We start from the raw sequence: 19,674 nt of genomic DNA, 5'->3' as shown, positions 1-19,674 counted from the left end.
TTTAGTTCGTATCAAGTTCTCTTTAAAGCCCAACTCCTGACAAAACTTTTCTTTTTAGTTTTGTATAGAGTGAGGAGGAGTAAGAACCTTTGTCAGTTTGTATTACCATGTTCCAGCTAGGAAGATTCCCCTTCACTTCATAAATGAAGCAGCTGCTGTTAAGAGTTTAATCCTTATGGGCACCCCTATAGTGTAACCCTTCTGGTAACCGATGTAGTTTACTTTTTTGCTTCTTCAGTTTGTAAATTATCATTCCCATGCATGATGCCCTGCACAGAAACCAAGTTGCTCATTCCATGCTAGATGCCTGGGCAGATTAGCGCTCAGGAACCAAGTAGAATGGTTCCCGATCATGTTATCACCATGCATTATTAATTTCTAACATGCTGGTTAATTACACTATGCACACCAGTTCTCCACACTGAAAATTAGCAGCACCAGGCTACCATTGCTGTGCACAAATGTATCATATGCTTTGCTTTCTCCTTTATCACAGTTATTAGGTCACTGTAGTGTATTGTACATTTGTAACAGCAAATGTAAATTACATAATGATTTCTATAAACTTTCTTAAACATAAATCGTTTTATTTTGCCAGCAACATGAATTGAAAAGCTAGTAGCTTCTATATAAGTTATCTGTACTCTGTAACGACATCCTAAAAACCCAAACAAGTAACAATAGCTGGAAATCAGCTTTTACAGCTGCAAACACTGAGTACAGTAGTAACTACATGTAATTACTTTGGAGGATTACCGTCAATTCGCAAGAAGCTGAGAGTAAAAAGCAGTACATACACAAAAGAAATTGTTCAATAAGCTGAAGTGCAGCTCATCATGAATGTTTATAGACTCATTAACTCAATAAAGCAGTTTTGTCTGTATTATAATGGATGGTGAAGAAAAGAGATTTCCGGTCCATCCGCTATTGCAAATACATTTACTTTCAAAATCCTCCATTCATATGTTCCCCAGATTCCATCATTTGCATTTTAAATAGGATGCTATGGTGATAGCAGAATATAAAAATTTTATTAATATTTATACATTAAAACATCTAAGGAATGTGAACGAACACCTGTTGTATTATAAATATTTGAACATTCATTATGTGATTGATTTTGAATGTTGTAGCCTTTTAGCATCCATTAAAATCTACACTATTTTAATGGGCCACTTTCGTAGCCAGTTTTCCAAACGTAAGGCACTGAGTCAGAAAAGGGGGGTGGTGGCACTTTTTAAAGTGTAAGTGTAGGCAGATATAAGAGACAATATTTATTCCAGATGTGATTTGTTTTTAAATTTTTTTTTAATTAAAACTCAACTCCAACCTTGTAGTAAAAGTGAAAACTAGGTACTTGAGCACTGTTAAAAATATAAAAGCGGCTCCCCTGGCAATAATCACTACCTCTCTGAAACTGTCCCCAACAGACTTATGGTTCTATGATCTGGTCCTCTCATGGGTTGAATGACACCCAGTGTCATCCAACCCAACCTCTCTGAGCCTAGACGATCTTGGTCACTCTATTTGGGGGTATGACATCATGACATCCTGAAATCACAGTACAGTACTCAAATAACATTAGATGAACACTGTTCTGTCCAGAAGTAAGGGCTGACTGTGCAGGTGGAGAAGCAAAAAGACATGTGATGTCTCATGACCACCCAGAAGATTGCTGGACTGAGATGCTGAAAACTCCACTAATCAGTTACCCGCAAGGCTTATTGATTTGACTACAGTGGATAAACTTAAAGGATCAGGACAATGTACAATGACTAGTAAAGGTTTCTGCATTAGAAAATGGCATAAACAAAACTTGCCATGTAAGGTATCTCAGGCATATGCATTTCAGATATGTATTTAGCTGTTAAGCTACACGTAAATAATTTCTGAACTTTTTTTTTAATAATAAGTGTTTATTAAGGGTTTTAATACAATTAACATGAAAGACATGTAAACATGGAGATCAATGCAGTACAGAGTCACGTAAATACACTCCATCGTGAGATATAGGCATATGCATGTATATAGATACATTCAGCTCATAGGGCACGGGAATACACAGATTGAATCATGTATTGTATGTTAGGCGTCATATTTCAATAACAGCCATGTATGTCTCAGTCAGGAGACCTTTAAGACTGGGTGGCATGATCGCATTGTCTCCCATCCAACCAGACAGCATTAAGGAAAGAGGACAAGGAAAGAAGCACATAAAAGTCACATGATGAACGGGACAAAACATTTTGGTGGGGGGTGATTGCCAGATAGAGAGGCAAGTCGGGGCGGGAAACATTTAGGGAAAGACGTCTAGTGGGGAGGGGAGGGGGGGGGAGGAGAGGAGGGGTTTCCGCCGGACCCAATGGCACATTCATCTCCGAGGGTGGCGTACTGAGACATAATAAATGCAATGCACTAGTGGAATTGTTCAAGAAACTTTTGGACGATTTCTTAAGGGACCGCAATATACAGGGGTACAGGTACTCCTAGAATGAGATCCTAATAGGTTGGAATTGATGGTCTAATGTCTTTATTCAACCTCAAATACTATGTAACTATGTAACTAGTCAATAGTCCATCAGGGGGTCACTGGTCATATTACAGGGCTCTAAATGCTGCTGAATCCATATATAAAATCCAAGGGGTTCACACGGTTGCACATTGAGATTGACGCTCATGTAAAGAGGCCGTCAGCTCTTCAAAGCGCATGATCAAACCCACTTCGGCAATCCACTCCTGCAAGGTCGGGGCGACCACCGTATTCCAATGGCGTGGTATGACGTTCCGGGCCGCAGCCAAGAAGAAGCGGAGTAGATCCTTCTTAACGGAGGCTATGGAGACAGGTAGAACAGAGAGGAGAGCAATCTTAGGTGAGGCTGCTAGGTCCGTCCCCATGACCTGGTTATAAACATGGAAGACCTTGTTCCAAAATGGCAGCAGGAGCGAACATTCCCACCAAATATGCAGGAGGGTCCCCTCTGAGGCCAGGCATCGCCAGCATAGCGAGGGCCTATCAGGAAATAATCTATGTAGGAGAGTTGGGCTGCGGTACCACCGGGTTAAAATTTTATAGCCTTTTTCTTGAGCTGAGCAGGCCACCGTAAGCTTATGAGTAGTAACGCAGGCGGTTCGAATCTCCTCATCCGTAAGGTTAACCCCTAAGTCCTTCTCCCAACTGGCTATGAACGGTAAACGTCCCTGAAAGCGCATCGGAAGCAGCTGACAGTAGAGGAGAGAGATAACATGCGTAAGAGGGTCATCCAGGCAACAGAGGGACTCCAACCAGGAAAGAGGGCGATGTAGGGCGGCCCGGTCCCCCAGCGCGGTATAGTACGCACGAAGTTGGAAATATGGTAGCCAGGCTCCGGGCGTGTGGGGACGGTCCGCAAGTAGGGTGACTAGAGGCTTCAGGGCCGATCCTGCGAGGGCCTCGGTCAAGGGTGAAGGTTCTGTGGCTGACCAAGAAAGGAAACTAGAGGAGATGCAGCCCGGCGGAAACGCCGGATTGCCCATAATGGGAGTCATGGGGCCCACATAGGAGGACAGGACTGGTGTCTTGAGGAGAAGATCCCATGCTTTTAGAAGCGGAGGAAGATGACTCCCATTATGGGCAATCCATGGTACTGAAAAAGGGAGCACCGGTGAGACGAGTGACTCCAGGGAGACCCAGAGTTTGTGTGATCTGTGGTGTTTCCGGTCAAGAATCTGGGCAAGGAGCGCCGCGCAGTAGTATGTCTTCAGGTCGGGAAGGGCCAGGCCCCCTGATTCCTTGGGTCGGGTCATGATGTGATATGCCAGACGTGGGCGCTTACCAGCCCAGATGAAGCGGAGCAACGCAGAGCGCATTTGCTGGAAGGAAGTAGCGGGCAAGACAAGGGGGAGAGTTTGGAAAAGGTACAAAAAGCGGGGTAAAATATCCATTTTAAAGAGGGCAATTCTACCCAGCCAAGAGTGACGCAAGGAGGTCCACGTTTGCAGGCGTGTGATAGTAGACTGGAGAAGTGGGGCAATAATTTCTGAACTTTTATCATTTCTGCACTTGAAAAAGTTTTTTTTCTTGTATCTATTGAAACTTTAAATCTTGCATTGCTTAACTCCTTGAGGCTGGCTATACACATATACCATGTGGCAGCACAGACTGGGCCTTATGCCTCACTGCTGCATATATGCGTGCCTTTGTTTGTGATGATAGTGCATTTGATTGTGTGCCTCTAAGCACAGAGACGATCCCCAACCCTCCTCCATACTGACAGCTCTGTGATTCCTGTAGCTGGCATTTTTTCTGCCACCTTTCTGACCTGTTGTATTCAGCTTTAGGGCACCCCCTAATGATGTACCTTCTGTACATGCATGCTTAAGTTACATTATCTCAGCACACAGCTTCATTCTTGGCAACTTAAATAGTGGGATGTGCATTGCACTGCTCATGGAGTCATGCAAGGTTTCTTCTGCCAAAGGGTTCTACCTCCAAGCATTTTTAGACTTTAGTTCTGCCTTAAGGAATACAGAGAAAGCATGAGCAGTAAAGGATCAGCAGCTCACTGATAAATCATCCACTCTGCTACCTCTTATCTGCATGTTCTCTGTCAGCACATGTGCATATAGCAGAAGCTGATTGGTTCTTAGTAATTTTGTGGTTCTTAGCACTTAGTCCAACTGTGTAAGAGAAAATGAAGTCAGGTTCTTATGCTTGTTGTCTATACAAATGAATTGAATTATTTTAAAGGAATACACAAATGCATTAAATTATCTTTCAAAATTTCTGCATGAAGTTCAGCTTTAACACTATTGATCTCATTTTACCAGCATCTATTGTAACTGTAATTTTAATTGTCACAATAAGAATGCCATAATAGCTTTGTGTTCATCATTAGCCATCATTAGTGGAATATATGAACACAAGCTGCCTCCGGCTTATGGAGATGTGTAAGAGACAAGCATCATTGACAATATTTCAGTTCTTAGTTCCACTAGTTTGGGTCTAAGCCTGACTATACATGACATGATAAAAACAATCCATGCAACTTATTTAACCCCTTGCCGTCCGCCTGTTAAGAAAAAACGGACGGACTGGTTTAAATACCACGAAAAGAAAGCTCTATCTGTCCCCAAAAAAGGGTATAAAATTCATTTCAGTACAGTGTTGCATGACGGAATAAATGTCAGTGAAAGTACCGCAGCGCTGAATACTGAAAAATGGCCTGGATGGGAAGGGGGTTTAACACCCCAGATGTCAACTGGTTAAAGGGTATTGGTAATATATGACCCATGTAAATGTGTAGTTATGGTTAAAAAATTTCAATGACTAATAGATGGTTTTAGTTATTTACCATGAACAAAAGCGTATAAATCTTTCACTGCAGATTTGTTACTTTTATCCATCAACCAAATCTGCAAAATGGGGCACATGTCCCCCCAACTGTTCTTGGTGACATAACTGCCTCTCTATAGCTTTGCTTACAATGACTTGTATGCATTGCATTATCTTCCAGCTATTGACTAAGGTTTGTGTTAAATATATACCATAATATTAAATATACCAATGACTTGATTTGATTTAGATGTCACTTAGTGGCATATGTCAACTCTCATCACTTTGTGCTAGCTGGAGTTGCCTATCCAGTTCTGACATGTATTCCAACATTTCAATTCAGTGACACATATGGTGTCAGTCACAGATTTCCTTTTTGTTATTTATAACACAAAGCAGCATATAATGCTATTATAGTTTAATAGACAGTGACAGAAATAATGTTTTAAATCAGCTTATTGCAGTATTTTCACATGCTCCTACATGTATAATTTATAACATCACAAATATTCATGGATTTTCTTCAATTTTAAAACTAAATGTTATCCAATGTTTATTGTTAAGCAAAAGAGCAAAATTAATGTTTGCCATTTTGTAAATTATGAGCAGGATGGAATCGATACAAAGATACTCTGCTTTTGGGGCCTCTGCTTTCCTAGCATCACTGAAATGTATTCAGTGGTTCCTAAAATATGTAGCTTATTTTTTTTTTAATTAAGTTGAATTGTGTTTGTATTGATCTTTACTTCACCCAAGTTAAGTAATAATTATAGGAAATCATTTTCTATTTGGCTTTATGATGATCATTGGTAATAGTCTCCCAGGATGGGCAGTATTTGGGTTGTATGTAGGGTGGTGGGTGGTGGAATAAAGTAGTATTAAAGTCACTTTTGTTTTTACATATATCTACTGCTAGCAAGTAATATATATATATATATATATATGCAAAAACATAAAAAAAATTTAAAAAGTTACCAAATAGGTAAATACTTACCAATGTCTCAACCACTCACTCCCTGAAGATCTTTAGATTATCGAGATTACCATGCAGAATGTAGGGGCAGGTGCAGATCTTCATCTGGGAGAAGAGGAGAGACACAGTGTAAATCAATGCAGGCAGCTGTGAATGTGCATGTCGGAGAGACACCGCAGGACACAGAATACACAGTAGTCAGCGCTGGATCAGAGACCGTTACCAGTGCTGGAGGGACTCCTAAATAACTGGAAAGTAGAAGATGATCAGATCAAGAGGCATCATTTAAGGTAAGTCCTTAAAGAAGAACTATGGGGTCAGTGTTTTTCCCCATAGTTCTCCTTAGGGTAACGGGAGGACACAAGCTAGCGTCCTCCCGTTACCCTAAGCTCAGTATACCTCGAGCTACAGCTCGCGGTATACTGAGACGCCGCACCTGGAGCGGATCCCGACGTAGATGACGGGATCCGCCCAGCTGCGTGAGTGACAGCTGGCTCTGCCTGCCTAGAGGCAGAGCCAGCTGTACCCGCCCCCTCCCCCGTCCGTTCCGCCAGTCAGCGCTGGCATATCGGAGCGGGGAGAGGGGAATCCAGCCCCTCCCCCTGTCACGGCAGAGAGCCGTGACAGGATCGAGAGGTGAGGGAACCCGGTATGTGTTCCCTCACCTCCCGATCTACTGAGCCGACCTGTGACAGTCTCATTGGCACAGGTCGGCTTAGAACTATGAGGTGAGTGGAAATCACTCATCTCGTAGTTCTCCTTTAAAGCAGCATAGAGGGGGATTGTGACTTTAATGTTATTTGAGTACTGTACTGTGATTTCAGGATGGCATGATGTCATACCCCCAAATAGACTTTACCACTCTAAATATTTAGTTGCCTATTTGCTTCTAGCTAGAACAATTGTGCATATCTGGAAAGTCAGGTTTAAGCCAGGATACTGATTAACATGATAGCCAGACAGGTACCATTTTTGAAAAGAAGTGTAAAACATCTGGCATTTAACCCACCACCTATGAACTTAATGTTTAGTGCACTTTCTGCACAGTAATACATTCGTATTCTTTCATTTAAAAAGTATGTATTTCAGACCTTTGTATGTATTTCAGACCTTTGTAACATAACACACAGGCAAATAACATATATATTCTGTATTATACTATATTGTTACTGGCAGTGGCATCGTAAATTACTTTTTCTTTAGCTTTAAAAAGAGTAGGGAAGGGTTAAAACCCCTGTTGGTTTATTTTTGCTGCCTTTGTCCCTTTGTACTGACTTACTTTCATTGACTGATGTCCCAGAAATGCAACAGGAAATGAGAGAAATCTCCACAGAGTAAAGAGAATTTCCATCCCAGACAGTTGTCACCCGCCCAGCTATCCACATTGGAAGATTTACCTTTACCTCTTGTTCTGGTGACAATTTTGGATTTCACTTCACTTTCTGTTTCAGTTACATTGGTCCCCCTCACAAATAGAGAGAGGGTGAAATCACCCAATGGAGACACAGACAGCGATTTAAACTTAATAGGGGGTCTAAGCCTTCCAAATGTTATCCAAAAATAAATAAATAAAACTTGTTTAATAGATTGTTCTACAGTGTATTTGAAAATAGTACACTCTATTATACAAGTGTTATTTGTTCAGTAAATATTACAATATCCCCCAAAAAGTGTAGCAATTGTCACCCAGGTTGTGTTATAAATTAGATCTAGGTCCTGATTCAAACTGGGATATTTGGAATAACAGCTGTTGTGTATTTGCATATACTGTAGGTTGTGATATGTGTTGTAAAGTTCATTGCCCTTCAAAGAATAGCATACTGTTACTGCCCTCATGAAAGGAGTCCAAGAAATGCTCATGCTGTACATGTGTTTGTGAAATTAAGTAGGTAAACTGTTAGCTACAGAAGCTGAATCACAAAAGGTTTTCACTAGGTATAAAGGTTATATGAGGGCACTAAGATTTCTTCTGTCACAAGTATTCACAGTCAAGTAGTGCAGTGATTGTGGTTTGTAGTATTTAATATCTTTGATTGATCCCTCCCCATATGTTTTTTAGGGCTATACTTCTTTTTACTCCCAATCTCATCTATAGGTTGTGATGGGCAACTATTTGTTCCCTATTTTGTGCTAGAACTTTTACTAATATGGTAAGTTTGGTAAAATTTAGGTAATATCTGAGTTTGTCGTTTTTTTATAGGCGTTTGGGCTCGGATTTCTTTAAGGATAGAGTAGGGGATCCATATTGAAAGTTATTTGAACTGGGAACATGATATATAGTCATATTGAATACTAGGATTTCTCCTGACTAGATGAAGATAAAACTAATGTTGGAATGCTAGCTTATATCCTATTATTAAACAAGTTTTTTTATCTAATATTTATGCTGCTATAATACTGTCTCCCCACTCTTAAGATTAGGATTATAGGTCGGTGGATATTATCTATATGGGTATTTTTACCAGGTAATATCTGGGATTGATATTTTTCTATGTGCTTTTAGGACTTTTTCTTCTATTTCTTATATCCTATGCACATGTTGTGATGTTAAATTGGAAGTTCCCATTCGTTATATAATTTGCATAAGTGGACTTACTATGTAATATCTGGAGCTGATGTTTCTTTACATGTCTACAAAATTGTTCATCTTTCTGTATGTGCATATTGTGATGTGATATAGAATTTTTTATTTATATGTGTCATTTGTAGGCAGATTAAATGGTTAATAGTTGTCCCACCCCTGTTGGGGGTGAGGAACTAGGGAATTTAAGGTATGTTATTTTGATTTTTACTTGCTATGACTAAGGCCCAGTTTGGGGGCTGAAACATGTAACAATTAGTTGGTTTGCTGTTTTTATGCCTTTTTACAAATAAAGTACTGGATGGATGGATCCCCTTGCAAGTGCCGTTTTTTTTAACCTATCAGTCAAGTAGTGCCCCTTTGATGAATACTACCAAACTTTGCCCTTTAGAACAGGATGATGCTTTAAGAGTGCTTCTCCAAAAAATGGAGGAATCTCCAAAAAATGGGCACTCTTTAAAAACAGATGAGCACAAATTGGGCTATTCTACACCCTTAGTGCCCAAATAGATTTACATGTAGTTGCCTTTTGTAGATTTATGAGATATTGTTGAGGTTGCTGGTGCAAAGACTCATAATCCGATATGTGAATCAGCAAACAACAAGTTGCAATAGAAAATAATGTTATTACCTGACTGGCTACACAATGTGTCGTTCACATGCAGTATATGTATCTTAACTGTATTAGCTGTTTATTAATATTAACTCAATTTAGGGCTTGTTCATACCATCTACAGTACTTGAGGTAACACACACATCACTGCAACATGAAACAATGCACATTAAGTATGCTGGATCAGTGCAGTGCCATTTCTTTATTACCATTTTTTGGCAGCACACCACCACACACATCTGTTGGCTGGTTTATTAAGATGCCATTAATTCTGAATGGCACCACATTACACCAGTGCACGTAATGGGCATTACCACACATTGTGGCTACACATCCAGTAATGTGCACGTTACTGTAAATAGAGGGTGTGAATAGGTCCTAGACCTATTAAACATAAGAGGTTCACAATGTGTCCAGAACATTTCTACTCTTTACTGTGTAAGGATTTATTGCATTATTATTTTAATGAATACTAATTCTGGTTTTGTCTTTCTTTTTGCATATTCTCCATGATGCAGCAGACCATTTAGGAATTGAATTTATGGGTAAGTTGATGCTATTTTTGTTTGTAACATTTCATTTCAGTATTTCAGATTGTGAAACGTTGTCGAGTTACGCTGTTAGAATTGAGTTGTAAAAGGGACATTAGAGAATATTGTAGACTGCCATTGCTGAACCCTCTTTCGAGAATGTAATTTGCCTGACTGTCATGCTGATAAGGTGGGTTGCTGTACTAATTATTGGTGCTCATTCAGTAGTCTTTAAATTCTTGGCCTTGTGCACACATGTAGAGCAGGTCATCTTCCTGCGGCTGCATCCTATCTTTGACGAAGACTGAGGATATGTCTTCTTCTGCCTACAACAGATGGGTAATATTGTTCTCTTAGATTTCTCCTTTCAGCTTAGGTACAGTCAATTGCCCAATGTTTGAGAGCTGCTGTTTTATGATAAAATGTACTAGTTTTCTGAAAATTACAATTTTGGTTACCTTAGGAATGTGTGTATGTATGCGTGTATGCAGAATTGTAGAGTTACTGATAGATTTACATAAAGTCATTCTAGATAAAATATCCATATTTCAGAACATTATTTTATGCTATCGCTGCTTTAAAACATTATAAGGATGTTAGATATGCAGACATTTTCAGAGAGCTGCAGTGTCCTGGTTTTGACGTACAAGTGTACATAGATTATACTGGTAAGAAAACAATAGTCATAGGGTTATGTATATATGAATCTCTATTGTCTAGTTTCCCTCCAAGAGAAGTTTTCTGGTGGGCATTTGCCTGTCACCATAAATAGGAACTCATCACCCAATCTGAAAACAGGCTATGGACTACTTTAATATCATTTAAAAATTAAACTCTGTCTATTCTGTCTTTGGACTTCTTTGTTTACTAACTCAGTTAGCAGTCTACATATTGTTGGAGAAATTGTTGGTGACCATGCCTATGTTTGACATCTTTATAGAAAATCAGAATTAATTTACCTTTTTCTCTGTTCTTTTCTATTGAAGTGTATGTTTAATTTCAAATAAATCTTTTAAAAGTTGTTTTAAAATGCAATTTTCCATGAAAAAAAACCTGATAATGATAGTTGAATACATTTGCTGTGTTTATCTATTAGCATCTTTACCTGCACCTCACTCTTATTTAATCTGTGAGGCTAACCCTATCCCTCCTTTAACATAGCTTTGAACCTAACCTGCCTGAAACCTTACTAAACCAGAGCTAGGATTACTCTGTGTAAACTTGGACAAATATTGAATTCTGAATATATTTTATTGTGGCACATGGTAAAGTAATGTTTTGCTAAAAAATTGTGCTAAAGCTAGAAATACATTTCTTCATCAACACTAAAAAGTGCCCTCCACTAGAATGTCTCTCTCCCAGTTGTATAGTACTCTTAGCGCTACCCACCGGGAGTCATCACCTTCGACACCCAGGTTTGCTACCGTGTTCCCCGAAAATATGACAGTGTCTTATTTTTTTTTTTTGCACGCTAATATAAGACCTACCCCGAACTAGGTCTTATTTTCGGGGTAGGTCTTATATTACAGACATCCCCGAAGATAGCGCTAGGTCTTATTTTCGGGGGATGTCTTACTTGCGGGGAAACACGGTATCAAGTGGGCTCCATTACTGCAGCTCAGACCTGAAGACACATATCAGCTCTTGCTCAGGGGATGGTCGAGTGTACTTAACCGCTTGCTGACCGGGGTGTTTATACCCCCTTCCTGACCAGGCCATTTTTCAGTATTCAGCGCTGCAGTACTTTGACTGACATTTATTTCCGCCATGCAACGCTGTACTGAAATTAATTTTATACCATTTTTTATACCAGTTTCCCGCATGTGCACGCCGCCTAGCGGCAGGCACGAGCGGAACGGGATAGGACGTCTAAAGACGCCCACCTGCCCTCAAGAAGCTGCTGTCCGGCCATTTAATTACAACGGCCGGACAGCAGGTAGTTAAACACATGACTAATGAACAATGGAGGGAAATACAATTTAAAATTATTCACAGGGCATATTATGCCCTGAATTTCACTTCCACCTCAGCCAACGCCACCTGGATCACTGACTGTCCCAAGTGCCACACTCCACGCCCTAATTTGACGCACATCCTTTGGAAATGCCCTTATCTCCAACCCTTTTGGCAATTAGCACTTGACGATATGAATTCGCTCTCAGACAGGCCTAGGGACTGTCCCCAGCAATATGTCTATTCCACTCCCTGATTGCTTCTGAGCAGGGCAAGGTAGAATCTTTAACCCAATGGGAACACTGTTGCCTTTTGGCTGTCAAAAAACACATATTACATAACTGGCTTAATCCTCAACTCCCTACATTGATTGATGTCAAAAACACACTTCACCAACTCATGCTAATCCACAAACTAGATACCAAAAATAACTTATACAACACTGAAACATTTTTCCATACATGGACCCGCTTTTTAACAACTGAATGTACTGTCGACCAATTGAGGGATATTATGCTAGTTGTTCAGAACTCACGATGGTACCTTCTATCATCGGAAGGCTCTTAGGCAAACTTGATGTTCTGGGATAGTGCTCTGCTGGAGAGTACTCTCTTTGAAATTAGACCAGCGCTCTCTACTCCACACTCTTATAGCTGTGACTTATTCCCCCATATCATATGCCACACATACATTTCACATTTAATTATTCAATTATTTTCTTCTCCATTTCAAGTCCTCTCCACACCACTCTTGATCCGTTCCTACCCACTAGCATCACCAGACACAAACTAGCTGACAACTGTTACAGTCTCAGCCCTACAGGCAACCACACACTGTTAAACTGTTAACCTGTTAAATTGTAGTTAGATGTTCTTATAATGCATAATATGACTACAGTGGCCATCACCATGCACATTTTAACTACTTTACAAATCTCTGATTGTTCCACTTCACTAATGCTTCCATGATAACGTGATATGCAGCATAATAGGTTATGATTGTAGTCTTTTAATATATGTCTCTTTTAACCCTGTTGTGATAACTCTGTTGTAACTGATTATTATTTTGAATAAAATCAAAATACACTTGCAAAAAATAAACACTAAAAAGTGTGAATAGGGGAATCTCTGTTGCTGGCTATTGTATTCAGACAACTGCAACGCCCACGCTGCCTGAATACCTGAACAGTGACTACATAAGATAAGATGAACTGTTTGTGTCCAGGGGCAATCATCAGTCCTTAAGTGCAGGTAATTACTCCATGTGCAATTACTACCCCGAGCCAGACTCGGGAATACCGCCAGGGAGGTTAATGGCCATGGGCAGCTGTCAGCCTCTCATTGCTTCGTACAGGGTGATCAGCCTAAACTATCCACCACCTCTCATCCCAGCCACAAGTTTTCTTTGGACTCCTGTTATTGTTGGCCCTAATCACAGGTGTGAATAAGGCTGGGCACACACCTTACAACCATCCCATACAACCATGGGGGTAAAGGAGGTAGGGACCCATGCGGGCTACTGGATGGGGGAGACAGTGAACCTGTCTTGAGGCATTCTTCAAACGGATACTACAATGCATTCTAAAATTTGTCGATGTATATATAATTTATAAATCAGTAATTCTAAACTAATGTTACTCTAGCACTAAGTAATGCCATTAATACATTTGGACTAATTATTATCATAAGAGTGTATCAAAGCATATTTCCTTCATATTCTCCAAATTAAAGACCAAAGGGACTATCAATACAAGTAGCTCAGATACATCTACTAATATACACTATTAAAAGTGGCATATGCAAAACAAAATAAGATAAATCTAAAATGTGTCCCAATGGATCCAAGAAGTTTATCCTGATATATCAAACAGTATACACATTTCCAATCCTAAAGATATTATATATGAATCAACTATGTATCATGAATTGAAATACTGAACAAATTAATTTTAACCAAATCCATACTTAGAATTATTAAAATTGTATATACCTTCTCAGAATCAGTGATAGTGTGGCTGAAGCTTGTGTGTGGCTTCACTGATTACATTGGCTGGTCAGACAGATTGAGGTGGATTATGAAAGGTTAGGCAGGAGCATAGTTTGGATGTTACCAGATTGCCAGACATCTAAAACAAGGTAATGGGACTTATACAGGGGTGAGCTTTGTGCAGGATTGTCACAATCCAGCAGGTAACGGGGGGTTGGACCACAGCTGCGGATATGTAGCGTGTAGGCTTTATGGGATTGGGTCAGTCAGACGGCTCCCTAATACACCAAGTGTGATGGGGAGCCGTTCCACATCATGTATCCCAGCCTAGAATTAAGGAGAGGTAAGAAAGGGGGTAACACTACCCAGTACTACCAGTAGGTATTAGGTTAACTATTAAGGGGGTCTGATGGGACTGTAGTCCGTAGGTATGCCAAATGCATGTTCATCTGGTATATACAGTCCTATGAAGCTCCTATTAATGTGGTTAGTAAGGTAACAGTTCCAATGCTCCATCAGTATATAGCTAGTAATAACTGGAGAGACTACTCCACAGCAGTATCGATACTTTTAGGCAGAAGCACAGGCAGACAATACTCCAGCAATATGTTCAGCAGTATAAACCAAGTTAGGAATTAGCAGAGACAGGCAATACTCCAGCAGTAAGGCTCTACTTAGTTAAGCACAGACAGGCAATCATCCAGCAATATGTGTCAATTAAGCAAGGCACAGACAGGCAATACACCAGTAGTATGGATGGAATTATGCAATAGTACAGGTCTCCACATTTAGGGACAAGGCCATACTACTTGCGGTTGTGGCTCTCTATGTTGAGGAATCGCTCCTTCCTGCAAGGGCTGAGTGGCTCTGTAGTGATGGGATGTGTCCCAGAAGAGATCCAGGCTTTGGAGCGTGGGGAGCCGGTCGGGTTCAGTGGAAGCAGCGGAAGACAATGCTCGACGTTCCACATTGACTGAACGCCGAATGATTGCCTCCACTGCGGTTTTGAAAGGAAGCCCCGGTCAGGGGGCGGAGCCCTGCGTGACGTCACGGCCACAGCGGAGCTGGAGAGGCCGGAGGTGCCGAGTGCGAGTGTGACAAGGATTGAGTTTAGGCAAGAAAGCTAGTTTAGCAAGAGAGGTAAATTACGATCAGAGAGAGTGTAATCTTTGGTTTAATATAATACAGGCAGTGAACGGTGGGTGGAGTGACTAGTGAGAATACCCTTTCCGCATGGTAATGTGCTCCTGCACACCTGATTATGTTACCACATCTGCAAGTGAACACATTCACACCACCAGCATAAATATTGTGCCCGCATGGGACTGATGGAAAATATTTTCCTCTGAGGACACAGACAAGACAAAAACTTTTTTTTTTGTAAAGTGGGGATGAATATGAATTGGTGACAATGTTTTATTGCTGTCTGTGCCAGTAGAAGTAAAGACATAATTCAGCACAACAAAAGTCCATCCGTAAAGGATGGCAAAAACCTGGTGAAAGGGACACTGTAACTGCCCCCAAATCCATTGCCTATACACCCCTATGAACAATGAACATATCCATGATCAAGACTGATTTGCCTGCCTGCTGTCATTGAGGTTCTCCCCGGTAATGCTTATTTGATTTTTTGCTATATTTATTTTTTATTCAGTTTCTGTACCACCTCCCCCCCCCATTTCTTGTATTGGCTTCACAGAGACAGGAAGAGAGGGGAAATCTCCTCAACAGGGGTTACTGGCAGAAATAAAACCTTTGAGAAATGTATAACTCTCCACCACTATATTCAAAGCTAAAAAAAAAACACTTAGAACCTCCTTCTAAGAATGCAAGATGTCTGAGTTATTGGGCCTAGATTCCAGCAACCTTATCATCTAAACAATTATATAACTTTATCAGTAGGTATGCTGCTGCTGTTTTAATGCCCAGTTCTACACCCTGCCCGTGGATGACACTACAGGTGTAACCCATTAAAAAGAAGCAGGAGTGTCCAAGGTATGCCTTGCAAACTCCTGACGGGCTCCTGTAAGACTAACAAGGCTATTCAAAAAAGGGTGAAGAGTTTGGAGAAGGCAGGAGAAGTGAACAATCTAGTCCAAAATAGCTGATTTAGAAAAGTTTTCCAATTCAGCTCACTTCCCAGTTCAGCTATATTGTCCTACATTGTTCACTTCTCCAAACTCTTCACCTTTTTGTAAAAGAAGAGTGTGCCTAGGCACTGTCACATTTAGGAAGTTCTGTACTGCTTCTAATCAGGAATTGTGATGAGAATTGTGAACTGGGGAAAGATATATTGTTTTACTGATTTACTTAGTCAAATTAAACTGCCAATAAATTCATGTTAGACAGCCAAACTTTAGGTAAGGTAAGTTTAAAAGACTTTAAAGGAGAACTATGGGGTTACAGCTTTTACCCATAGGTCTCCTAAGGGTAACGGGAGGACACAAACTAGCGTCCTCCCATCACCCAAAGCTCAGTATACCGCTACAGCTCGCGGTATACTGAGACGCCGCAGCTGAAACGGATCTCGACAATAATGTCTGGATCCACCCAGCTGAGTGAGTGACAGCTGGTTCTGCCTATCTAGAGGCAAAGCCAGCTGTACCCGCCCCCTCCCCCATCTGTTCCGCCAGTCAGCGCTGGAGGATCGGACAGGGGAGGGGGGAATCCAGTCACTCCCCTGTCACGGCTCTCTGCAGTGAGCGAATGCCGGTATGTGTTCGCTCACTTCCCAATCTACTGAGCCGACCTGTGACAGTTTAATTGTCAAAGGTCGGCTAGAACTATGAGGATGAGTGAAAATCACTCACCTCATAGTTCTCCTTTAAAGGCTGCTTTAAAACTTGTGTACATAAGTGTCTACACAAAAGAGAAATATCTGGTATTAAAAGTGGAGAAAACTCTTTTAAGAAAAATAAAACAGCCATGGAAACTCTAGAAAATCAAATATTGATCTGACTTTTCTGACAATAAATAAAAAGCATAGATTTAGACTAATGTACAATAAGATGAAAAGAATGTCCTGTACCTCAGGTGCTTTTCCTGCCAAATACCCAGTATTTTTTTGGTTCACAGTTTAAATCAAACAAATTGAACTAAAATGCTCTCCAGCATGGTAAAAAGAATAAAAAGTATTTTACATTATGCTACATAATGACCTCCGTGGAGGCTATTTGGTATAAAAGGCTGCATGGCTAGTTCAGAAAAAGGCAAAAAATAAAGAGTGTATTGTGTGTGAAAGGCAAGGAAGGGATCTGCTTTTAGTGTGTCTGTGTGTGTGTGTGTGTGTGTGTGTGTGTGTATCTGTGTGTGTGTCTGTGTGTGTGTCTGTGTGTGTTTGTGTGATTTACAGGATTATTCTTTTTTCTCTATCTATTTGAAAATTAAAGATTTACAGGGATATTCACAAAAGGGTGAAGAATTTGGAGACGGGGGCAACGTGAACAATCTAGGCCAATATAGCTGAACTGAAAAGTGAGCTGAATTGGAGAATTTTTCCAAATCACCTATTTCAGCCTAGATCTTTCACTTCTCCTGCCTTCTCCAAACTCTTCACCCTTTAGTGAATAACCTCGTCAGTGTAAAGTTGCCCATACACCGTACAATTATCTGGAGATTTTTGTTTGCTATCGTGTTTTTCTCTGAAAATCTGCCAGTTGATTGGAAGTGCAAAATCTCAATTACCGTACAACTGGCAGATTTTAGTCTTTCAAGCAGGCTAGAACATTTTAATCTAATTGGATGAAAATTGACAGGTCAGTGGCGTTGATGAAAAATGCACATGCTCAAACAAAAATCTGTTCTTTCAATCAATGCAAATCAGCCAGTTAGTGGTGCAGATGAGTGTTAATTGCGCACTACATTGGTCTGTGCATGAAGAGCTAGTTGGATGAAAATTGAACGCGGGTGAGATGTCTGGACAAAAAAAGTTTTACAATGGTTGTAAGGTGTATGACCACTTTAAGAATGTTCAGCTATTGCACCTGGGGTCAAATGTGGACAGGGCTTTATAGTATACATATTATTTATCTTCTTGGTTAGTGTACAGATGTTCCTCACTTACCGACTTACCTGTTTTGCGACCACTCGCACTTACGACGGACCGCCGATCGACCTCCGACCTTCCGCGTCAGCGTCAGTGCGACGGGTCGCCGGCGGAAGTGACATCCCCCGATCTTCACTGCAGGTCTCGGTAAGTATTTCCATTGCCGGATGTACAGTACACTGTTCGGTACTGTACATCGGCAACGCTATACAGTACTGTACTAATGCAGTATAGTACTGTATAGAGTTCCTCACTTAACGACCAATCCGTTTAACGACCTGGTCGTAGGAACGGAACTCGGTCGTTAAGTGAGGAATACCTGTATTGTTTTTTCTGCACTGCTTTTCTGTACCTTTTATAAAAATAATGATTTTTACATTAAAAATGTTTTATATTTACAAATACACACTATATTTTTATACCATACACATGGATAGCCTTATCAACTGGCCATGTCTTAAGTGATAACTACCTTATTGTACTTGGTTTCGTATTACTTTAGCACCAATTCATCACTTGAAATAAGATGTGCAAAAGTCCATGTTCTCTTTCATGAGCATGGGGGCTGACAGTGCTTGTGATTCTGAGAGAAGAAATATAATTCCTCTGCGATCAGTTTACTCATATCTACAACATCTGTGATATGTTAAAAATAGCAAATTGAAAGGTCCACTTATACTGTCTATGCCCCTTCCACCTGTATTACAAGCAGACAGTAAGTTCAAAACATACCTGTAAAGTAAAAAAAATTAATTTATACTTAGCTTACTCCTGATTTATAGGGTTTAGCCATATATTCCGCACACCGGAGCAGCAGTGACGCGACGATCGGCGAGGTAAGTAAGAAGACGCGCTGGCGCTGACTCGAGTATAAGCCGAGGGGGGCACTTTTCACCCAAAAAAATGGGCTGAAAATCTCGGCTTATACTCGAGTATATACGGTACATTTATTATAAAAGGCAAAATAATAGCCCATGTGTACTTGCCATACAAACACTATAGCTTCCTTTTAAAAGGGATCCAGGGAGTCTGTAATGAGAAACTTGTGCAGACTGTCATTTCTGAGCACTTTCTAAAAATGCTAATTGTCCGGTTGAGGCTGGCCTCAGGTCTTTCTGACACAATGACCTGTAACAAGTATTCACATCAAGAAAATCACAGCTTCTTATTTACATACTTGTCCCAGGACACTGAGTTTAAAAAGTATTGAAACCATTGGATCAGCGTAACAGCAAGGGAGCTAGTAGAGGTCAGTAATGGCAGCCTCAGCCTCCATAATTCCAAACTTAACATTCCTTTTTACAAACAATGCACACTAGAAGTCTGGGACACAAATAAATCCTTGCTGGACTGTTTTTAATTAAGGAGGCCATAGAGATAAATGTATGTGAAGGTTCTCATTCATCCAGGTCATGGTATATCTGTAAAAATAAGTCAAGGCAACTGGACTTGCTGTATTTTTCTTGAATTGTTTCACTGGTAATCTAACCAGCTTTCTTAATTCAGTATGACTTGTACAAAAATTGTCTGGGAATAAATATGGTGAATGCTGTTCCAATCCATATAATCTGTTAGTCACAACCAGGTGTTAGCTGCAATTAATTGCAGCTATGTGTTAATAACCTGCCCAGAGAGAGGTGTTAAAACAGCATTGTATGTGGCAGACAATAGATGTCTAACTT

At 40.4% G+C, this 19,674-nt stretch overlaps 1 protein-coding gene across 1 annotated transcript in view; it reads left to right on the top strand.

Annotated features, from left to right (window-relative positions):
* LOC108793128 (pro-neuregulin-3, membrane-bound isoform-like) overlaps positions 1–19,674 on the top strand; it is a 480,301-nt gene that overhangs the window by 322,245 nt on the left and 138,382 nt on the right. The window contains exon 5 of the mRNA XM_018564084.1: positions 9,997–10,023. Coding sequence (XP_018419586.1) covers positions 9,997–10,023 — 27 coding nt within the window. The remainder of the gene's footprint in view (positions 1–9,996; positions 10,024–19,674) is intronic.

The sequence above is a fragment of the Nanorana parkeri genome, unplaced genomic scaffold (genome assembly GCF_000935625.1).
Source record: "Nanorana parkeri isolate BGI_ZX_2015 unplaced genomic scaffold, ASM93562v1 scaffold722, whole genome shotgun sequence".
NCBI classification, from domain to species: Eukaryota; Metazoa; Chordata; class Amphibia; order Anura; family Dicroglossidae; genus Nanorana; species Nanorana parkeri.
Note: the sequence above shows the minus strand (reverse complement) of the source record. Positions and strands in the feature narration are given on the sequence as shown.